Genomic DNA, 22,127 nt, shown 5'->3' with positions numbered 1-22,127 from the left:
ACCGCCTTGCATCATGGGATATGGGGCTGCCTCGAGCTGGTAAAAGTGACTCTCGAGCTTAGCAAGTGCCGAGTCGGAGCCGAGGGATCGGCTCCGAACCCATCAAGCAAGAATGAAGGCGAGATTGACAACTTAACATTTGTTTTTACTGTTAACTAATTTTAGTGGTGATGTGGTTTTAATACTGGCTCTGTTAATACATTGCATGCCATCTATTAGGTATGCTTTTAGTGTCCATTCTAACACTAGAGATGGTCTACTTTATCACTTTTTAAAACAGGATTCATTTGCTGGTTAGTAAAGACTAGCTTGATTAAAAGAGTCAGGGGTGTGACATCCTCTTTATTACATTTCAGGCTTGTACTGTTGTAATTATTAATTTATTTGTGGATTTGGTTATGAATTTACTTCATCTGTGTATCTGTCAAACCTCGATACAGCATTCTTTTTTCTAAGTGCTATTTTCTTCTTTGTTGGTGACTATTTCATCCTCCCTGTTACATTCTTGAGCCCACTTGTTCTTAGTTCCAGGGTCCTACTTGCACCATGGACCAGTTGATCAGTGACAACAGTCATGGGGAAATCTATGCTCCTGCCTTCTTCTGCTCCTTTGGTGTTGGAAGTGTGCCTTTGTCCCACCACCCTGAGGGTCTACCCTCGCCTCTAAGAACTAGACCATCCATGTTTCAGTATAGACCTAAATTATCCTTGAAAAACACAACCCCCCACGACAGAGACCACTAAGGATGAGCACACAATTTATTGAAACTTCTGGTAAGAAGGAAATTGTCTAGAGACATCAAGGACTTTGAAAGCAATATGGTTTATTCACGTTCATGTAGGGGACGTCAAACCAGATCTAGGTCTGGTAAACGGACCATTAATGGTGTACGTGATTCTTCCGTTTCATCTGGGGAGGTGATCGTTAGTAGAAAGAGCGTCTCCTTTGAGGAGACTAGTTCGGAGGATGTTCCGGAACCAAAAAACCTGATAAGAGGTCAACAGCCAGTCCAGCAGCAGGTACGGCCCAAGAGAATGTGGGGGAAACAGAACAGACAGAAGTAAGACTTCTGAAATATTTTATTGACTCCTGATTCGAGAAAAGACTCTAGCCCCTTGGTTTCCACCCTTGTGGATTGTTTGACGGACAATATATGTACTGGTTTGCTAGTTGAGTTTGGAAATAATGTTTTTCATAATGATGTTAACCAGCAGTTGAAAATCCTTAATTTGTCAGGTTTGGATATTTCTGAGTATGCTGAAAGCGTACTTTTAAGAGGGGCAAAATTCATACCTACTAGAGTTCCCTCTTTAGCTGACCTTGTATTGGATGTTAAAAAGTTTTGCCGCAAACTGAATTTAAAAGTATTCTTTCATGTCAAAGTTCTTCAACTAGTAGTGCATGCAGTATTTTGTCTGATGATGAAGAGGTAGATTTGCTCAGTTTGAGTATTTATGAAATGGAAATTTATCAACAGTGTGTGGAACTTGATGAAGGGGGGTGATATTGTGTTGAATCTAATGCAGGTCATGGGGGGGGGGTTTACGGGTTATGGACATCCTGACATGCCCAATTTACCATCCGACAATACTTTTATGCCTCCCAGGCTAAGTAATGCCATCAATATTTTTGAGAATCTGGTGTGTAAGAAAGTTGAAAACAATTTTGGAAATTTTCTAAAAAAACTTTTGTTCTTATAATCTTAGTAAAGAGGAATGGCAGGCATTACAGAAGTTGCGCTCCAATTTGGGCAAAGTAGTTTTTAAATTGGATGATAAGGGGGGGGGCAATTGGGTGGTGATGAATACACCCCAGTATGATGAAATGTTGCTTAGAATACTGTCTGAGGAGGGCTACTACAATAAGTTACCATGTAATCCCATCCAGAAGTTTTCTGAGGAACTGGATGAGATTTTGGAATGTGGGGAGAGGCTAGATCTGAAGTAGTTAACTTCATTTTATCTGCAACCTGTGGATATTCGGATCCAAGCCGGCAACTTTTTTTTCTAGCATCTGCTCCAAGCTCCGAGCTCCTCCCCCTACACATAATGCACTACCATCTCCTACCTTCCCTCAGATCTCGTTTTCCACGCCATAGTGAGCATCGCGGTCTCCTTCACTCTGAGCTCAGGGATAGTAAGTCTAAAAATTCTTTGTTTTTAGTGTGTCTGTGTTATTTGTTTCCCTTCCTGTCCCAAAAGTATATCGCTTGTTCGTCGGTTAGTTAAAAAAAAAAAAGTTTTTGTTATAAAACTCTGAAGAGTAGTTGTTAGGCCTGCCCTTCCCCAATGTGTGTTTGTCTGTGGTGATCTTTGTAGGGAGTGGTGTTTGGTGCAGGACTATGGCTGATCAGCCAAAATCAGTGTTTAAAAAATGCACAGTGTGTGGCCATAAGCTCACACCGGCTGATGGTCTCACACTGTGTGTAATTTGTTTGGGAGTGTCCCATTTGTCGACTCAATGTGCAATCTGCACTGGGTTCAACCCTAGAGCCCTCGGGGATCAAAAGGCCAAATTGGTAGCCAAAGGCATTCTCCCTGCATCTATGCAGGAGTCTGCCACGACCTCGGTACCCATTACTCCCACCCAGACAGGGACTCAAACTCCCGTTTCGTCTGGTGCTGGGTCAGGCAAGGAAAAAGCTACAGTGAGTGTAGCCGACAAAGACAAGGACAGAGAAAGGCGCAAGGAGGACGGGGACAAGAAAAGGGATAGACGTCGCAAGAGATTCCCCAGACAGGGAGCTCTTCCTTAGTCCCCCCTACTAAGTCCATGAGGCCAGTTTCTCCACGGCTCCGGTCTCCTCATTTTTCACCGGAGCCGCTGGAACCTTCGGATCCGAGGCCTTCCTCGCCCTCACAGCACAGACCAGTCAGATCCGAGTCGGTGGCTTCTTCGCAATCGACTCGGAGCTTATCAGACTTAGACATGGACAGAATGATGCTGAGATTAATTCAGACCCAAATACAGATGGGAGTCTTGCCAGGCCCCTATCCCTCTGGAGGGAGGACCTCCATGCCTTTTGTCCGCCCCATCTCTCCTTCCCCAATCCATACGTTGGCTTCGGGGTTCTTGGATCCAAGATTTGTTTTGAGCTGGTAGCTCGGCGTCAACGGTTTCTCCAATCTCGACTCCGGCTGTTACCTTGAGCTCTTCAGATCCGTGGACAGGGAGTCGGACCCAAGGGAATGGATTCTTCGGCTCTGCCTCTTTCGGATCCGACTCGTTTCCTCGGACCACAGGCTACCCTTGCTTCGGATCCGGGGAGGGCTTCCTCCTTGCTGGATGCCAAGGAGGTACGCTCTCCTTCAGCCTTCGAAGTGGTGGAAAGGGTTGTCTCCCAGGGATTGAGATCCCAGCCCATCCCCTCGGATTCCACCCAGAGCCCTCTGGATTTGGCGACGACTCCCTTCATCCTGTCTCAAGGACAACCTGTGCCAGAGGAGCCCCAGCTTATTCCTCCTGAGGAACCCCCTGCGGCTTACGAGTCCTCTCTAGAGAGTCCCACTGAAGAGGGCCACCGTAAGCGCAAGTGCAAAAGGAGGCACTTGAACTCCCCTGAGTTCATCACTGCGGACACTGACTTAGAGGAAGGAGAAGGTTCCCCCAGGTCACCTCCCGAAGACGTCTCCTTCGGAGACATCATGGAGATCCTCTGCCAGAGGGGAGGTTGGTCAGCCCCAAAACCTTCTGTGGATGAGTCAGTGTTCCTGGAGGCTTTTGGCTCTGGCCCATCTACTTCCTGGGTGTCTCCGCCAGCAGACCCCTTGGTGGACTTTATCACCACATGGGCATGGAAGGAGCCTGACACTGTAGAGCCCATCCCCAAATGCCCCTACAAGATTTTATCTCCTCCTACTGACAGACAGCCTTGGTCAAAAGGAGTCCCAGTTGACGCTATGTTGGTCGCAGCGGCCACCAAGAAGGAACTAGCGCAGGAGAGTTCCTCAGTCCCCCCTCCAGACAAGGAGTTCAGGTTGGTGGATAGGTTTGGGAAGCACGTTTATTCCTCAGCGACCTTTTCAATCCGTGCGCTGAGCTATTTGGCACATGTGATCCAGTTTCTGCAAGACCTTGTATCAGAATTCACTGAGTTGCCCCCAGAGTCCTTATCTCCGCAGGACAAACAGTTGTTCTCTACGAAAATGTCGACTCTGAAGTCAGTGTCTAACACATCTATGCAGCTCCTTTCCCATGCCACAGAAGGAGCAGCTAGGGCGGCCGAGACAGGCGTAACCATGAGGCATCACACCTGGCTCAGGTTGTGTCAGTTCACTGACCCTTTCAAGGCGTCGTTTATTAATGCCCCCTACGACAGTTCTTCCCTTTTTGGGAAGACAGTACCTGACACACTTGTCCAGAGTGAAAAAGACGGGAAGACTTTGTCTGCCGTCAGGATCAGCTTCTCTAACCCTCTGCGGTCCTTCTCTAGGAATCAGAGGGCAAAAGAAGATGTGGTTCTGAAAATCTCAGTTTTCCCGGGATTCTCAGGACAACTATTCCCCCAGAGGCAGAGGAGGACAGGATCGACGCTGACCCAGAGGTAGACGGGGTCCCAGGAATTTTGGGTCTAGGGAACCTTTTTCTGATAGACCCGCTCAGCAGCCCTGAAGGGTTTGCCCGGCTTACCTACTTTGGAGGCAGTTGGGGGGGGAGATTGACCTTACACCCAGTGGCATGGGAGTCCATAACGACAGATCGCTGGGTGTTACAGATTATATTCAGAGGTTACACTATCCCATTTGTTGTCCCTCCAAATGTTCCAAAACGCCTCCCAGATGTTCCACCCACTCACACGGAGGCCGCAGCTCTAGAGGTTTCAAAGCTGCTTCTCAAAGGAGCCATCGAACAGGTCCCCCCCGACCAGTCTGGATCAGGCGTTTACTCAAGGTTCTTTTTAGTGCCAAAAAAAGATGGGGGAACTCAGGCCCATTCTAGACCTGTCAACTTTGAACCTGTCTGTCACCAAGCAGAAGTTACGGATGGTCACCCTACAGTACATTCTACCTTATCTCCGAGAGTGCGACTGGATGTGCTCGTTAGAAATCCAGGATGCTTACTCCCACATCAAGATCCACAGAAGCTCCAGGAGGTTTCTGCGCTTCCGGCTGGGAGCAAGTCACTTCCAGTTCAGAGCCTTACCTTTCGGTCTCACCACAGCCCCTAGGGTGTTCACCAAGGTAATGGCAGTTGTAGCAGCTCACCTGAGGCTTCAGGGTATTCAGGTATATCTTTACCTGGACGACTGGCTCTTCGCTGCTCCCAACATGCGTTTGCTTTGTCTGGCCCGAGACTACTTTATTGGGTTGGCAGATCTGTTGGGGATTACAGTCAGTGTCCAAAAATCCCAGTTGCAACCAGTACAAGTCTTAGACTTCATCAGGGCACGGCTAGACACTTTGCAGATGAAAGTATTTTTAACTCCAGACAGGATCTTACACCTCAGCTGCCACATAGCTCAAATAGCGAACTTCAAGTCTCCAAAGGCGAGCAAGGTTCTCCGGGCACTGGGCTCCATGGCTGCCTCTATATGAATTCTCGGTTGTGCATGCCTTCATATGCGGATTCTTCAGTGGACTCTGGCTGTTCAATGGTCTTGGCTAGACCTGCCCATGGAATTTCCGATCAGGATCAGTCACGTCTGCAGGATGTCCCTTCTTTGGTGGTTAAATTCATTGGAGGTTATAGAAGGATGCCCCTTCGCGTCATCGCCAGTTCAAGCCACAGTGACCACGGACGCCTCCCAACTCGGGTGGGGTGGGCACTGTTCGGGAAGGACAGTCCAAGGCACGTGGTCCCAGACAGAGACCAAGTTGCATATAAATGTTCTAGAGATGAGGGCAGTGCTTTTAGCATTGGAAGCCTTTCACACTGTCCTCCCTCTCGGATTGATTTCAATTCAGTCAGACAACATGTCTGTTGTCTGGTATATCAACAAGCACTGTGTCGCAAGGCCGAGCGTGGGCGATTTCCACCGGTTGGTTTCTGATAGCAACGCACATCCAGGGGCGCTCCAACATTTTAGTGGACAGATTGAGTCAGGCTATTCTGATGCCATACGAGTGGTCTCTAAAACAGTCAGTAGCAGAGGAGCTATTCCTTGCATGGGGTCAGCCTTGCTGCGATCTCTTCGCATCTCCTTCCAACACAAAGTGCAGCGAGTTCTTTGCTCTGATTCCCTCACAAGGGATGCTTGGCCCCCCCGGGCTTCTGTATGCTTACCTACCATTGCCACTCATTCCGAAGTTTCTTCAGAAAGCTTGCCGACTAAGGTACAAAGTTATCCTCATTGTCCCGTTCTGGCCTCGCCAAGTTTGGTTCCCATTCCTTTGGTCTCATCTCTTGGCTCCTCCGTGGGTTCTGGATCCCTGCCCAGATCTAATCTCCCATCCTTCGGGTGTTCGCCCCCCCAACCTGGGCAACCTCAAGCTGACAGCTTGGTTGCTCTAGTTCCATTGATTGATTCCCTTGTAAAATCCATACTGGTGACTTCTCTTAAAGATTCCACTAGGAAACTTTATCGCAGTAAATGGAACCATTTTTTTCCATTTGGGCCTCACAGAGAAACCTAGATCCCTTTACAGCCCCTGTTCCAGCAGGGTTGGATTTCTTGTCTGGTATTTTTCAGCAAGGAGCTAGCTCCTCTACAGTGAAAGTACAATTGGCGGCCGTTTCTAATTTTCATGTTGGTGAAGACAACATCGCCTTAGCCTCTTCTAGGCTGTATAAGGCTTTTCTTAAAGGCACTTTTCTTTTGTGCCCTCCTGTCAAGGATTCAGTGCCCCCTTGGGACCTTACCTTTGTCCTACAGCCATTGGTGGCACCCCCATTCGAACCTGCAGCTTCGGTGGATTTAAAATTTTTGTTCTAGAAGACAGCTTTCCTAGTTGCCATTACATCTGCTAGGAGGGTTTCTGAATTTCAAGCTCTATCTGCCATGCCTCCTTATTTGGTCTTCCATAAGGATAGGGTCTCTCTCCGTACTAATCCTTCTTTCTTACCTAAAATGGCATCTGAAGCAAACATAAACCAGTCCGTTAATCTGCCTGTTTTCTTTCCTAATTTCCAAACAAGGGTAAATACAAACTTCATTTGTTAGATGTTCATAGACAACTTCACTTCTATCTTCATAGAACAAAATCATTCCACAAGTCTGACCAGTTGTTGGTTTCCTTTTCCAAATCCTTTTTGGGAAAAGCTATTTCTAAGGTTTCTTTGGCTAGATGGATCACTCTTTGCATTTCACATATCTACAAAGCAAAAGGTTTATCTCCTCCTGGTATTGTTAAAGCTCACTCTACCAGGTCCATGGCGACTTCTGCTGCCTAGGGTTTCTTTGGATGACATTTGTACAGCAGCAACCTGGGCCATTTCACATACCTTCATTTCCCATTATAAATTAGACCTGACTTCTAGAGGTAGAGCATCCTTTGGCTCTGTGGTGCTCAGGAATATCCTTCCATAAGGGCCTCCCAGGATTGGAGTATTTGGGGACTCTGTCCCACAGGTTGCAGATAAAATGAAGTTAACTACTTTAAATAAAGAAGTTATATACTTACCATAATGTACCATCTGAGTAGTTATACTTCATTATTCTGCAACCTTCCCTCCCTCCGTCCCCCGGACCTTGTCATGTCCATATACAGGTTTGGTTCATTGGGCTGAGTTGCTAATGTATTTAGTTGCAGCAAACGAGATCTGAGGGAAGGTAGGAGATGGTAGTGCATTATGGGTAGGGGGAGGAGCTCGGAGCTTGGAGCAGATGCTAGAAAAAAAGTTGCTGGCTCTGATCCGATATGGATCCGAATACCCATAGGTTGCAGAAAAATGAAGTATAACTACTCTGATGGAACGTTATGGTGAGTATATAACTTCTTTTTTTTTTTTTTTTTAAATCTAGTGATGTTAAGAAATTGATCGTTAAGACACCAAGAGATCCTTTTTTGTATGCCATCCCCAAGGTCCACAAAAGCCTTTCTAATCCCCCAGGTAGACCTATTATTTCGGGTGTTGGGTCTTTTTTGGAACATGTTAGTATTTTTTGGGCTTTTATCTCAAGAAACATTTGACCATGGTTCCTTCTCATGTTAAAAACATACATGAAGTGTATCAGGATCTTTGTTATCTGGAGTGGAAGGAGACTTTTTTGGGGGCAACAGTGGATGTGAATGCCCTTTATATTAACATTGATAGAAGATGGGGTATGGAAGCTGTGGCCAAAATGTTGGGGGAAGGACCTCAGTCATCGTTTCTGTTGATTCTTCCTGAGTTTTGTTTAATTCATAATTATTTTAGATGGAAGAATGAGTTTTCCCTACAACAGAAGGGTACGACGATGGGGGGACTGCTTTCGCCCCTTCATATGCCATCATATACATGGGGGAATTTGAAAGGCAATTCATGGTAACGAAGGAATTTTTTGTGAACAATGTAGTATATTACAAAAGATATATAGATGATTAGGTGTTTATTTCTAAAGGCAAAGAAGAGGAATTTTTAGGATTTATGCATTCGCTTAATAATAATCCCCATGGGTTAAAGTTTACTTGGAATATTAATAAAGATATCTCATTTTTGGATGTTAATTTTATGTTGATGCAAGGCAGATGATTCAACACAGACCATTCAGGAAGCCCACTGCTGTTAATAGCTTTTTGCATGCTACTAGTATGCACCACCCCCATAGAATCTTTGCCATATGGGGAGTTCATTAGAATTTTTAATAATACCTCTGAATCAAAGTTTAAAGATAAATATTTGAATGAGGTTTATAGTAGACTATGTGCTCATGGTTATGCTGCTTGTACCCTGCAGAGGGCAAGAGCTAGGGTATTAGGGGTGAAGGGGTGGGGCCAAGGCGGTACAGAGAGAATCGGAGACGAATGATAGTGATGAAAGGTTATTTTTCGTCACTAGATACTCTGAATTCTCTCCCATGTTGGAAAGGATTGTGAGGCAGGTTTGGGAGATTATTAGTGAAGACACTTCTGTAGGTTTTTTGTTCCCAAATCACATCACATTCTCATATGGGAGATGCAGTAATCTCAAAGAATTACTAAATAAAAAAATCCCTCATGGTGAAATTCTTAATTTAGTGGACAGTAAAGTGGGCACCTATCATTGTGGGAATTGTTCAGTATGTAACCATGTTAGGAATTTGCATGGTTGCAAAATCAATGGGAAACTTTACACAGCTAGGGAGTTCTATAATTGCAGTAGTTGTGGGGTAATTTATGCAATCGTCTGTGGATGTCATCCCACAAGTTGGTATATAGGACAGACTAAAAGGAAGGTAAAGGTTTGCATTTTAGAACATTTGGGAGATGTTAGAAGGCTGAAATTAGAAAGCCCGGTAGCTGCACATTTCTTTTCCAAACATAAGGGGATATTTAGTAGCTTGTTCTTTAGTGTTCTTGCACGGCCTGTGGCCAACAGGGATAACTTTAAAATGGAACTCAATAGACTTGAGTGTAGAATTATTATTAATTATCATACATTATTTCCCAGTGGTGTGAACTAGGATAATTTAACTTTTTAGATATTTAAATTTGGAATTTTGTATGCATTTTTTATCTAATTGCATGTATTTACATCTGCACATAGTTGGGTTGTATTTCTTTAAGCATTCTGTATGGGTTTTCTTAAGTTATTTTTGAATTAATTGATTAATCAGTATCTGGTATATGTGTATATAAGGATGGGGCTTTGTTAATGCAGTATTCCATGAAGGCAGAATGTCGAGGTACCAGAAGTTTCAATAAATTATTTGTGTGCTCATCCTTAGTGGTCTTCTGTCATGGGTTTGTGTTTTTCAAGGATTTTTCAGTTTTGTATGTTTGTCGTCTAGACCTAAATTATCCTCTGGACAAGAAACGGCATGGCATTGCCACTGTTCTGAAGTCCAATTCATGCTAGACAAAGGCTGACAGAATGGATTTTTTTTTTGAATTCTTAACCCTGACCCTGGTTTCTGAAATGAGAGCTTGGTAACACTGTGAGGACCTCCTGTGTTCTCCCAATACACACACACACACACACACACACGCACACTATTACCAACTTGGGAGTGACAAACCTATGTACCTGGTTCTTAGCTGCTGCTTTGTCACCTACAACCTTGGTCTATCCAGATACCCTCTGTCCTGTCCCCCCACCACCACCAAGGTGAGTAGGTTAGAGTCAGACACTCATTCACAGTCATCTCCCCTCCTGTTTCTTTCATCACCTGAGCCGTTATTTGAAAGTGGGCCATTGGGTCATTGTCAGGGCTTTATCCCTCTGTAGCAGGGAGCTGGTAACCCTGAGATTACATTGTACAGCAGCCATAAATAACAGATATTCTTTTGGGCATCTTAATTGCTTTGACATCTACCTGTTTTAGGTATGTTTTACAGTATATGTGTAATCGTAGATATACAGTTAATATTCAGTGTTGGTTGTCCGTGTACAGCACAGTGGTATGAAATTACTTGTTATATATGGTTAGAATTTACCTATTTTTAAGAAATTAAGTCTTTTAACATGCTACATAATCCGACATTGAAGAAGTGTGTTTTTGTTCTCAGGTTGATTGAAAGAGCTAATCATTTATTTTACCGTTGAATTTTTATATTGTTGTATTGTTTGTTTTCATCCATATTTCGAGTTGTTGAAAGCGTGGGATTTCCAAACTAAAACTGTTGGAGAAGACATGGTAAAGACCAGCCATCTCTCCCATTCAGCTTACACTGTTGCCAAAGTTCAGCTTATATTGCTCTTAAAGATAACTTCTGCATTTTTTTTTATTTGTAAAAGCATGTTTTGTGATGTATGCAGGCTGGAGGAGTTAATGGCACAGAAACAGCATGAGCGTGAAGAGCGTGAAAAGAGAGAAGCCGTTGAAAGGGAGAAACAGCGTCGAAAGCAAGGTCAAGAGCTGTCGGTTGTTCGTCAGAAGATGCAAGAAGATGAGATGAAGAAAATAGTTGAGGAGAGACGCAGAGAAAAAATGGAGGAGAAACTAGCCAAGTATGATTGTTTGAAGCTTTCGTTTAGACTGCTATATTAATTCCCAATTCAGCAAAGGTCTTTGAAAGTATGTTTGGGTATGAAATTGCTTGTCTGGCTGAAAGAATTGTGTGTGAAAGAGAGCGAGTGCCAGATGTGTATGTGAGAGATTCTGTATGAATATGTGCATCTTAGAGTATGAGCTCCTCTGCCTCAAAAATGTGTGTATGAGAAAGAGACTTGTTGAGAGTGGGTTTTATATATACATACATACATACATACATATATGTATCGGTTCATATCATAGGTAGGTACTAAGCTATCTGCCCGAGGGCATTTATAAGCCTAGCCAGAATGTGTTGGCTTTCGCCGCCCCATTGATTAATTAACTGGTCCTCTGTCAAGCAGAGCCAATGAAATGATCCCAGGGGTGTATTTTCTGTTACCCATCCACTCGTCAAGGGTTTTCTTGAAGAGTGTTAGTGAGGGGCTCTGCCAAATGCAGTTTGGAATTTCGTTCCAAAGCATGGGGAGTCTCTGTGACAGGAATGTATCCCACCAGCATGTTCTATTTATTGTTGTGGCAAGGTTTAGCTCACTAGAGCTCGTGGCTCGCAGTGACTTGGATTTCTTTAGGTAGAGCATGTCCTTCAATTCTGAGTTGGACATGGCTTCGTAAGTCAGGCAGTGATCACTTCTGAGTAAGCGATATGCCACTGAGTACAGCTGGAGTTTTTTCAGTCAGGCTGCATAGGACATTTGTTTGAGGCCAGTAATCCTCTTGGTGAGGTACTTTTGTGGTCTTTCCAGCTGTTGGAAGTGTCTTGTGAGGTACATCCCAAATGGGGCATTGTACTCTATGATGGGTCTGATGAATGGCCAGTAGAGGGCACTATAACCTCTTTATTTCTAGATGCGAACCCTTTAGTAATTAGATGGGCCACATAGAAGGATTTCCTAACTACTTTGGCAATATGATTGTCAAAGGAGAGATTACTATCTATCTGGGTCCCCAGATCTCTTATTACCTCTTCTGTATTAAGAGGGCTGCCACCTATGTGGTAATTTGTGGGAGTTTTGTTTTTCCCAAACGGAATGACTGTGCATTTTTTGGCATTTAGCTTGAGGCCAAGACTTTGACACCAGGTGTCCGTCTCAGTAAGGCCCTTTTGGAGGATGTCTGTGTCAGCTGGAGAGTCAATTATGGCTCCCAGTTTGCAGTCATCAGCAAACTTGGTTAGCCATAGTCCTCCTGTGTTTCCTGTACTTCTGAGAAGTATATGCTGAACTGTAGGGGTCCCAGGACCGAGCCTTGCGGGACACCATTTGTGACTGGTTTAGAGTCTGACCTGGAGACCGTTGTTCTTACTATGTGAGTTCTGTCTGTAAGCCAGTTGGCAACCCATCTCTTGACGTAGGGGTTTATGATCAGGCTGGTGAGTTTTTCTGTAACACCTGAGTTGGGAATGGTGTGTAAAGCCTTGGCGAGGTCAAGGTAGGCTGTGTGAACCACCTTTCCCTCGTCTGTGGCCTTGGTGACTGTCTCAAAGAAGTCAACCAGGTTTAGTAGGCATGATCTGCCCTTAACAAAGCCGAACTGGGTCGGGTCAAGTGTTTGGAGGTTCCCAAAGTCTTTGTTAATGAGTTCCATGATAATGCCCTCCATAGCCTTGCAGACCAGGCTAGTCGGGCTTATGGGGGCGATAGTTACCAGGGTTAGTTGTGGCCCCTCCTTTGTGGAGAGGAATAACCGTTGCTGTGTGCCATTCTATGGGCAAGTAGCCTGTGGAGAGGCTGAGGTTGAACAGCGTGTTTAGGTGGAGGGTTAGTTCGTTTTGTAGTTCGTGCAAGACGCAGCCTGGGACACCATCTGGCCCCATTGATGCTGTGTTTTTGGCTTTTGAAAGGGCTGTTCACCTGTGCGTTTGTGATTTCTGGGTCACTACACTTTTCCGGTATTGTTGTGGGCCCTTTTGGAGGTGAGAGGGGGCTGAAGTTTGCACTGAATCTATCTGCCAGGTTGTTGGCAATATCAGTAGGTTCAGTATATTTTGTGCTATTTTGCTCTAGTTCAGTGCATATCTGTGAGTTGCCACTTAGATTCCTAACATAGCTAAAGAAGGCTTTGTGGTTATCTTTTGAATCCTTGGCTGTTTTTCTTTCGAAGTTAGCCTTGGATGATTTCATGAGGGACCTTAGTTTCTTACTGATACTGATGAGGGATGTCTTTCCTTCTTGGGATTTGCTTTTTTTCTGAACTAGTTTTCTCCTTCTGTTGTATAGCCTGTGTATGGCAGGGGTCCACCAAACTAGTTTCCTTCTCTTAGAGGAGTGAGTCTTGGTTTTGCTTGGGATGGCACGATCCATGCATCCTTGTAGGCTCTCATAGAGTGCATTTGTAAAGGTTTCTGCATCTTGGGCACCATTATCCTTTAGCGTGGGGGCTGTGAAACGTACCACATCTGTCTTAAGTAAGGTGATGTTTGCTTTAGAAAAGTTTTTTACTGTGGTTTCCTTAGTTGGGGGTGGTGGTGGGGTGTGGACATCCAGAGTGATTAGTTTATGGTGTGATCTAATCCGTGACTGGTTGACCTCCGGTGTGGAACACCTGTCGCCCATGTTGGTGATGACCAGGTCCAATATGTTTTCACCTCTGATAGGGGAGTTTACCAGCTGATCCAGGGCGTTTGAGTTGATGAATTCCAGGAAGTGCTGGGCCTGGGAGTTTGTACTAGAGTATTTTTCCCAGTGAATGGTAGGGTAATTGAAATCGCCCAATATCAGGGTGTTCGGTAGGACCTTCATGTTTTCCAGTGTCTCCAGAAAGGTGGAGTGGTGGTCCTGGGTCATGGAGGGTAATCTGTAGCAGGCCACAATTTGCATTGCAGATTTGCCTGATGTTAGTTGCACATGGATGATCTCAGAGGTATCATGCTGCGCCACTAACCTGGAGGTGTAGGTATCCTTGATGAATATGGATACACCCCCTCCTTTTGTGTTTCGGTTCATGTTCTGTGGCCGAAACGTGTGGTATGAGTTGTAGCCCGGTAGTGCTGGGGTGCTTCCTGGAGCCTTGAACCAGGTTTCAGTTACTGCCCAGATGTCTACGTTCTCCATACTGAGGAGTGCTTCGAGCGCGTGCATTTTGAGATTTAAACTCCTGGCATTCAATAGCATAACCCTCAGTTTTTTGTTAATTGTGCTGTTTACGGAGGTGCGTTTGACTTTTGAGCCTTGCCTAGAAAAGGTACTATGGGGGCAGCAAGAGCCTTTACCAGTATTCGAAAGCCTAGGGGTGACAGGTGCAAGCCGTCTCTTGCGAAGCAATGGGGCTTGTCGAGCATGTCGTCCCAGGCTGACAGACACTGGATCCCCTTTGAATATCACCAGAAGCTTAGCCAGTTGTTGAAATTGATCATTTTTTCTTTATACTGAGGTATCATTCTTGGTGAGGGCAGGATGCTACTCAGGGTCAGGGTCATACCCGCCTGGGCTACATGATCAGAGAGCTCTTCCATGTCTCTCTTCATGTAGTCCAGAGAGGTACGTCTCAGGTCATTCACAGCAATATGAAAGTCATATTTGTACTTGTTCTGGAGTGACCTGAGTGCTTGTGTTATGTGGCGTATTCTGGCTCCCGACAGGCAGCCAACAGTAACCTTCTGCTTGTCCAGCCTAGTGAGCGGGACATCTGTGTGCCTGATTGTAGCTTCACCTATTAGTGTGCTAGGTATGTTATTTCGCCTTAAGGGCTGTGATTGTGCGACACACTGATTTTGTGTTTTATGTTTTGTCCGGTTTGTGACGGGAGGTGCAGGTTGTTTGGGTGTTTGCTTTGGAGGTCTCTGATGCTTTTGCAGGTTTTTATTTAGAGCCTCCGAGTATGATTTTGTGTATTTATGTGTATTTTTTTGTCAATGCTGTTTTAGTAGGTCTGTGTGTGGCTGGAGGTGTGGTGCAAGTGTTAAACCTTCTCCTCTTGACTGTCTGTTCCAGTCCTGGGTGGAGACAGCTTAGCTTAGCTTCCAGTTTGGCTGTATAATTTCATCTCTCGCATATGTTAGTGTTTTGTGGTAGGAGGAGAGGGTTGTCTGTGTACATGAGGCAGTTGTAACATTGCCTCAGGATACCCAAATTCACCAGCTGGACTAGAGAGTACACCTGAAATTGCCCTTTGGTCATGCCTGAATAGTAGGGTGAGCTGCTTAGTCGCTTGGTTGGTGAGGGGTGAATAAACATCCTTGCCCGGCTGGGCAATCAGTGTCAGGGTATATTAGTGCTTGCTATTAGGTCTGAGCAAGTGCTGGGCTGTAGGATGCTTTTTGAGTGCTTAGGTTGAGAGTTAGACTAGTTTCAAGGGAAAAACTGAAGAGGAGATATAGTGGAGCCAGGAATAATTGAACAGTAGCTAACCGGTGCAACCCAGTGCGCAAAACCGTGCAAACACGTTTTTTATAGTAAGGAAATGAAAGAGAGAGAAATTAGCCCAAAATGGCCAATAAACTACTAACTTCTGGGCTGGAACCACTCCTCCAGGGACAGATAGGTTGCTCAAAGCTCCCCTCTCTCACAGGTGAACAGAGAAACTTCCTTCTCTCCAGGTAAGGTATGGGCAACTCAGAAACTAGTATCACAGCCCTGAATTCAGCACTAGCCTGAAAACTGGGCTATACTAGCTTAGAAAGGTGAGAAACAACGAATTGTTCTTTTTTTTTTGAAAGATAAGGCAAAAACAGTAAAAAAAAAAAAAAAAAAAAAAAACACAGCTTTAAACAACTACAAACGATCAGAAAAGGCCATCTCACTTTAATGTGTAGCTTACAACAGTTAAATTATTTAAACAAAAAACTGTAAAAGTGCAGGCAGTCAAATAAATACAATATGTGAAAAAAACAAGCTTTCAAATCACAATAAATGCTGGAAAATCTGCGTTTAGGCGGAAAACAGTTAAGTACAGCAAGAAAGTACAGAAAACTGTTACTTGATCACTCCAAAGTTTCTCTTCTAAGCTAGAAGGCTTGTATCAGTTTAAGGCTTTCTAGTGCTACCCAGTAGGTTAGTTACAGGAAAGATGGGAAACAAGCTCAGATGTGATCTTTTAAACCAGAAAGTTGAAAGAGGCAGACAGACTGTCCAAATGGTCAGTAAACTACAATTTCTGGGCCAAGAACCACTTCTCTCGTGGTAGACAGGCTACCTAGTGCTTACCACTCCCACTGATAAGCTAGAAGGTTTTCCTCCAACACAGAAAGGCTTGCGGGGCTCAGAAGCTTACCAGCAGTCCTGGATACAGCAACTCTGTATCTGGACTAGTGTAGTGACAGGAAAGGTGGGAAACGAGCACAAGTGCGGCTTTTAAACCAGAATGTTGAAAGAGATGGGGAAAAAACTGCCCAAACAGCCAATAGCTACAATTTGTGAGCCAGGAACCACTCCTCTTGTGATAGATTGGCTACTTAATGCTTACCACTCCCACTGATAAGCTAGAAGGTTTCCCTCCAACACAAAAAGGCATGGGGGGCTCAGAAGCTTACAAAGAGTCCTGGATACAGCAAATCTGTACCTGGACTAGACTAGTAACAGGAAAGGCAAAAAACCAGTGCAAACACAGGCTTTTAAATCAAAAGGTTGAAGGAGATGGAAAACTTCCCAAACGGCCAATAAACTATAATTTCTGGGCCAGAAACCACTCCTCCTGTGGTAGGTAGGTTACCTAGTGCTTAAGACTCCCACTGATATGCTAGAAGGCTTCTCTCCAACACAGAAGGGCTTGGGGGGGCTCAGAAGCTTACCAACAGTCCTGGATACAGCAGTAGAAACCACATTTGACTGAAACCATAAGACTGAAATTTCAAGACTGAAAAGTCACGTGACTGAAACCCATAATACTGAATTTCAACATACTAAATTGTAAACTGAACCATATAAAACCAGACTAGGTGGGGGGCTGTGCCCCCCACACCCCCCATCCCCAACTATATATACTAACTCCAGGATCGCACTACAGTGGGGAAAGGGGCATATACCATTCACTTACCTTACAGTACATGCTGCCACTACTATGCCCTTTTCCCCACTGTAGTGCGATCCTGGAGTTAGTATATATAGTTGGAGGGGTGTGGGGGTGTAGCCTCCACCTAGTCTGGTTTTATATGGTCCGGTGTAAAATTTAATATGTTGAGATTCGGTATTATGGGTTTCAGTCTTATGGGTTTCAGTCAAGTGACTTTTCGGTCTTTTGGTCTCAGTCAAATGCGATTCAGTCAAATGAGGTTTCTATCATATGATATAAAATTTAGTAATTTTCGTAATTTAGTTGCAGAGGTATGGCAGTTCTATGGAGACTTGCCTCCTGCAAAAATATTTATTTTCTTATTTTTCTTTCAGAAGTCAGCAAAATATGCCATCTGTGATTTCTGTTTAGTTATTCCTGTTGTAATGACCGTTCCTTTTCTGAAAATGATATAAACTGATATAACTCTGTGTGTATACACACACATACATATATTTATACATGTGTGCGCGTTTGTCTGTATGTGTGTGTGTGTGTATATATATCTATATATATATATATATATATATATATATATATATATATATATCTATATATATATATATATATATATATATCTATATATATATATATATATATATATATATATATATATATATATATATATATATATATATGTGTGTGTGTGTGTGTGTGTGTGTAAAATATATAAAGTCTCTGTGGTTTACTATCAAAATAAAAAATTAAGGTTCAGTGAACACGGGATGTCGAATTACAGTTGGCTGAATCCCATATTGCCAACCTTCATTTTTGAGAGTATCCAGTACAGAGAATGCTGCTGTGCATTCGCTGATACATAGTCGATGTTACAAATAGAGATCGCGGTCAGTGAGAATTGGAAAATGTATCCTTTTCCCCACTGTAGTGTGATCTCTGAGTTGGAATATGTAATTTGCGGGGGGGGGGGGGCTTGCCCCCTGGAAAAAACGTTAAGTTCAGTGTTGTGCAGTACGTCCGTGCTGCTGAAAAACAGAACTTAACTTTCTGTGTTGTACAAGGTGCAGGGGAAACAGTATGTCGAATGATGCTGAATTCGAATACCCTGCATGACATCTGACATACTGACCGTGCTGTTGTTGGTGTTGTCGCTCATATGAATGCATTCTGTTGTGTAATTTGAGATTTTGATAGTAAACCTATATATGTATATATGTGTGTGTGTGTGTGTGTGTGTGTGTGTGTGTGTATATATATATATATATATATATATATATATATATATATATATATATATACACACACACACATGCACACATGTATTTGTGTGTCTATATAGATATCTATCTATCGTGTGTGTGTGTGTGTGTGTGTGTGTGTGTATGTGTGTGTGTATATATATATATATATATATATATATATACACATATATATGTATATGTATATATACATACATGTGCGTGTGTGTGTATGTGCATATATATATATATATATATATATATATATATATATATGTGTGTGTGTGTGTGTATATATATATATATATATATATATATCTATATATATATATATATATATATATATAATCTATACGCACATGCGCATATATGACATATGTATGAGCATATCTAAACAATAGGAATTAAAAAGAGCTGTCTTGCCTGACCCTATTTTGAACAAGTTCACGGAATTGCAAATGTCATTAATCAAGTATGATGAAAAACTAAAAGCAGGAAAAACAAGGAAACTTTTATAAGAGATTATAATGACTTTTGTAATCTGAATATATTTGAATGGCCGAAAGAGAAGAGGGAAGAGGACATCTGATAAAGCTGTAGACAACAAAACACCCTCTCAGGTTAACATGACCAGTAAAGATGGAGGAAAAGAAGGGATGGAAAGTTCCTCCATTAATAAGAGAAAAATAAAAGTACAAAGGAGATGCTTTGAACTTAGTTTACTGCCCAATTGGACATAGTGAGACAAGATGATGCTACAACAGTACAAATGCTCCCTTGATGATAGAAACTAATGAACAGTGATGTGATGCATATAAGTAATATGACTGCAGGAGGTGAAACTAGAGATTCTCTGCCTGAGAGAGTGGGAGATAACAACTGGCCAGCAGGTGCACATCTAAAAACCTCCAGTTTACTGTTTTTTTCAAAGTGTCCAATTTTTTTTGAAACAGAATGATACATTTTGCAGGAATTGTTCCTAGAGCAGGGATCATAAGAAGTGCCAGATATCCATGTGAATACGAATACATCAAACTTAGTGGTCAATTTATCTAGCCATACATTGACAGATGTAGAATATAAACTATTGAATAAAGGGTTGACCTTTATTCCTGCAGTGCCATCCAGACACAATGAGTTTGTGTTTGATGTGAAATATTTTGCTAGAAACATAGCCTTAAAGTTATTACTTAATCATGGTAGTCAAGGTGAAACAACTGAAAACACTATCAAATTTAAGAAATACAGTCATATGGTTCTAAGCTTGTCTCCAACATTAGAGACCTTTGTGAGAATCTGTGAGAATGAAGTATTTCATTTAAGACAAGCCAACAGGAACAAAAGCTTTCATAACATGGAGAGAAATGAAAGTGAAGCACTACAAAACTTGATGCACAATCAACTGATCACAATTAGACCTGCAGACAAAGGAGGAGCAATTGTTGTGATGGATAGCTCCTGGTATGAACAAAAAATGCATGAACTGTTGAATAATGTAAAAGTATATAAACCCATAAATGGGTATGAAATAGATTCATACAGGAAGTAAATCAGAGTATATATGATCTTATGTTAACACATCTAATTACTCTAGATATGTATGAATATTTTTTGGTGACAGAACCTACAGTTCCAATAATAAGGGGTCTTCCAAAAATTCATAAACAGATGAAGAATCCTTCTGTGCGTCTGATGGTTTCTGGAGAAGGGTGGATCACAGAACCCCTTTCTATATATATTGAACAACTGAAGAGAGCATTGATGAAAACGACAATGGTCCTCAGGGATACAGAAGACTTTCTGGTGACCCTTTCTGGATATTGTCAACATAATTCCTTAGATGGAATAAGATTGGTAATAATGGATGTAAAGAGTTTATTTACAGTCATACCGAATGAGTACGCTATTGAGTCTGCTTATGACCAGCGATTACACTACAGTTGAAGTTATGCAAATATGGTCATTGCTGGACATTATACTGGAGAGCAGTGTGCTCACATTTGGTAATCAATACTATAAACAGAAATGGGGAACTGTTGCTGATTAAATAAATAATGTTAGGCACAGAACAAATAGAACACGTTTAGGAAATTATGTATCTATTGTCTCCAAAGATCATTCAACCACTAATAAACAAGCCGATGCTCCTAACAACTTTGGAATTCTGAATGCAAGTATTCAGCAATCTGAGGATCCAGATTGTTTAGAAGGAAACAAAGAAAGAAAGGAAGAAGTTCACAACAAATAATAAGGAAAAAAAGGAATGACTGTTAGGGAAAGAGAATACGTAGTAAAAAGGACATTGCTTTGTTCTGTAACACACGGTTACACGGAATGATAATAATTTTCTATCAAACCTTCAGTCTACAGAAAAAGGCATCATTTTTCGAACAGAGAAGGTAGAAAAAAGAGGCACGAGGCCGGTGAAAAGGAAGAAATCAAAACTGAACATAGAAGGATTGAATTACATTACTGTAAGTAAAAAGAAGAGAAAGACAGATGTTGACTACATGGCTCAAGCTGGATGAGAATTGAATACACAATGAAAACAGTGGGATTAATAAGACTAATGGTTATGAAGATCTATCCTTCGTAACAATTGATAGAACAGATATTACTGTACTAGAAGCTGAAGATTCTTTAGAGGTAGCCAGCAAAGATTTTCTTGTAATTTCAGATTCCGTTATTAGAGGAACTGATACTTATATTTGTAGAGAAGATAATGAACATCAAATAGTGTTATGCTTGCCAGGAGCAAAAATAGAAGATATAAGACAAGCTTTGGAATGCCTTAATGTAAGGAAGTATGGATCCGTTTTTATTCATGTTGGTACAAATTATGTCATCTGTAAGGATTCTCTGACTGTTGGTAGGGAAATGACAGCCCTCTTGGATAGTATAGCTTGTACTGGTTAGGACGTATTTTTCACAAATCATGTATAGAAAGGGGTTACCGATCAAAACATCTACTCTTCGTAACATCTAAACTCAAAACATCAAGACCATAACATCTAAACTTCAAAACATCTAAAACTCATAACATCGAATCTTAAAACATTGAAAACTACAAAGCAACTATAAATAACATCCCACGCACTGTTTGCTACGTTTATGCAGGGGGGCAAGCCCCCTGCACCCCCCACACCCCCCATAAATTAAATATACCAACTCCAGTGGGGTTAAGAAATTAACTTTCCCCCACTGTAGTGCGACCTTGGGAGTTGGTATATTTAATTTACGGGGGATGTGGGGGGGGGGGGTGGAGTAAAAAACTCTGTGGGATGTTATTTATAGTTGCTTTGTACTTTTCAATGTTTTGAGATTCGATGTTATGAGTTTTAGATGTTTTGAAGTTTAAATGTTATGGTCTTGATGTTTTGAGCTTAGATGTTATGAAGAGTAGATGTTTTGATAGGTAACCATAGAAAAGGATAGTAAGGTCACTGTAAATGAAAAGATTTTTTTAGCTAAATACCTACATGGAAAAAAAGTCCTGTTTTAAACAAAAAATGTAAATGTGTATAGCATCCAAGCCTAGTTTTGGGCACACGTGTTCAGACAGGATGGTGTGCATTTGTCAAGATCAGGGAAGAGAAGTTTTGCAGCAGATATTTTGCAATATTTGCCAAACACGAGGCAGGATTTTTGCCAGGTCGAAAATTTTACAGTTCACAGATAGCAACATTTGATGCATCTCTGGTTGTTAATGCTAGGAACATTAATACTAAAGTTTTTTATTGGAAAATTTGTTATGTTCCCACAAGATTGATGTTGTTTGTGAAACATGGTTAAAGAACAATGACTAGAAACCAGTTCTGGCAGGATATAAATGTTTTTACTGTAACAGACATTCTAACAAAAAATCAGGTGGTGGTGTTATGATAGGGATTAA

General features: G+C 42.4%; 1 protein-coding gene across 2 annotated transcripts in view; it reads left to right on the top strand.

Annotated features, from left to right (window-relative positions):
- UBXN1 (UBX domain protein 1) overlaps positions 1-22,127 on the top strand; it is a 554,889-nt gene that overhangs the window by 328,338 nt on the left and 204,424 nt on the right. For both annotated transcript variants that reach the window (XM_044075640.1, XM_044075641.1), the window contains exon 5: positions 10,817-11,008. In XM_044075640.1, the coding sequence (XP_043931575.1) occupies positions 10,817-11,008 (192 nt within the window). The remainder of the gene's footprint in view (positions 1-10,816; positions 11,009-22,127) is intronic.

This window comes from Protopterus annectens, chromosome 6.part1 (genome assembly GCF_019279795.1).
Source record: "Protopterus annectens isolate FY-2018-M chromosome 6.part1, PAN1.0, whole genome shotgun sequence".
Lineage (NCBI taxonomy): Eukaryota > Metazoa > Chordata > Ceratodontiformes > Protopteridae > Protopterus > Protopterus annectens.
This window is presented reverse-complemented; position numbering and strand designations above follow the sequence as displayed.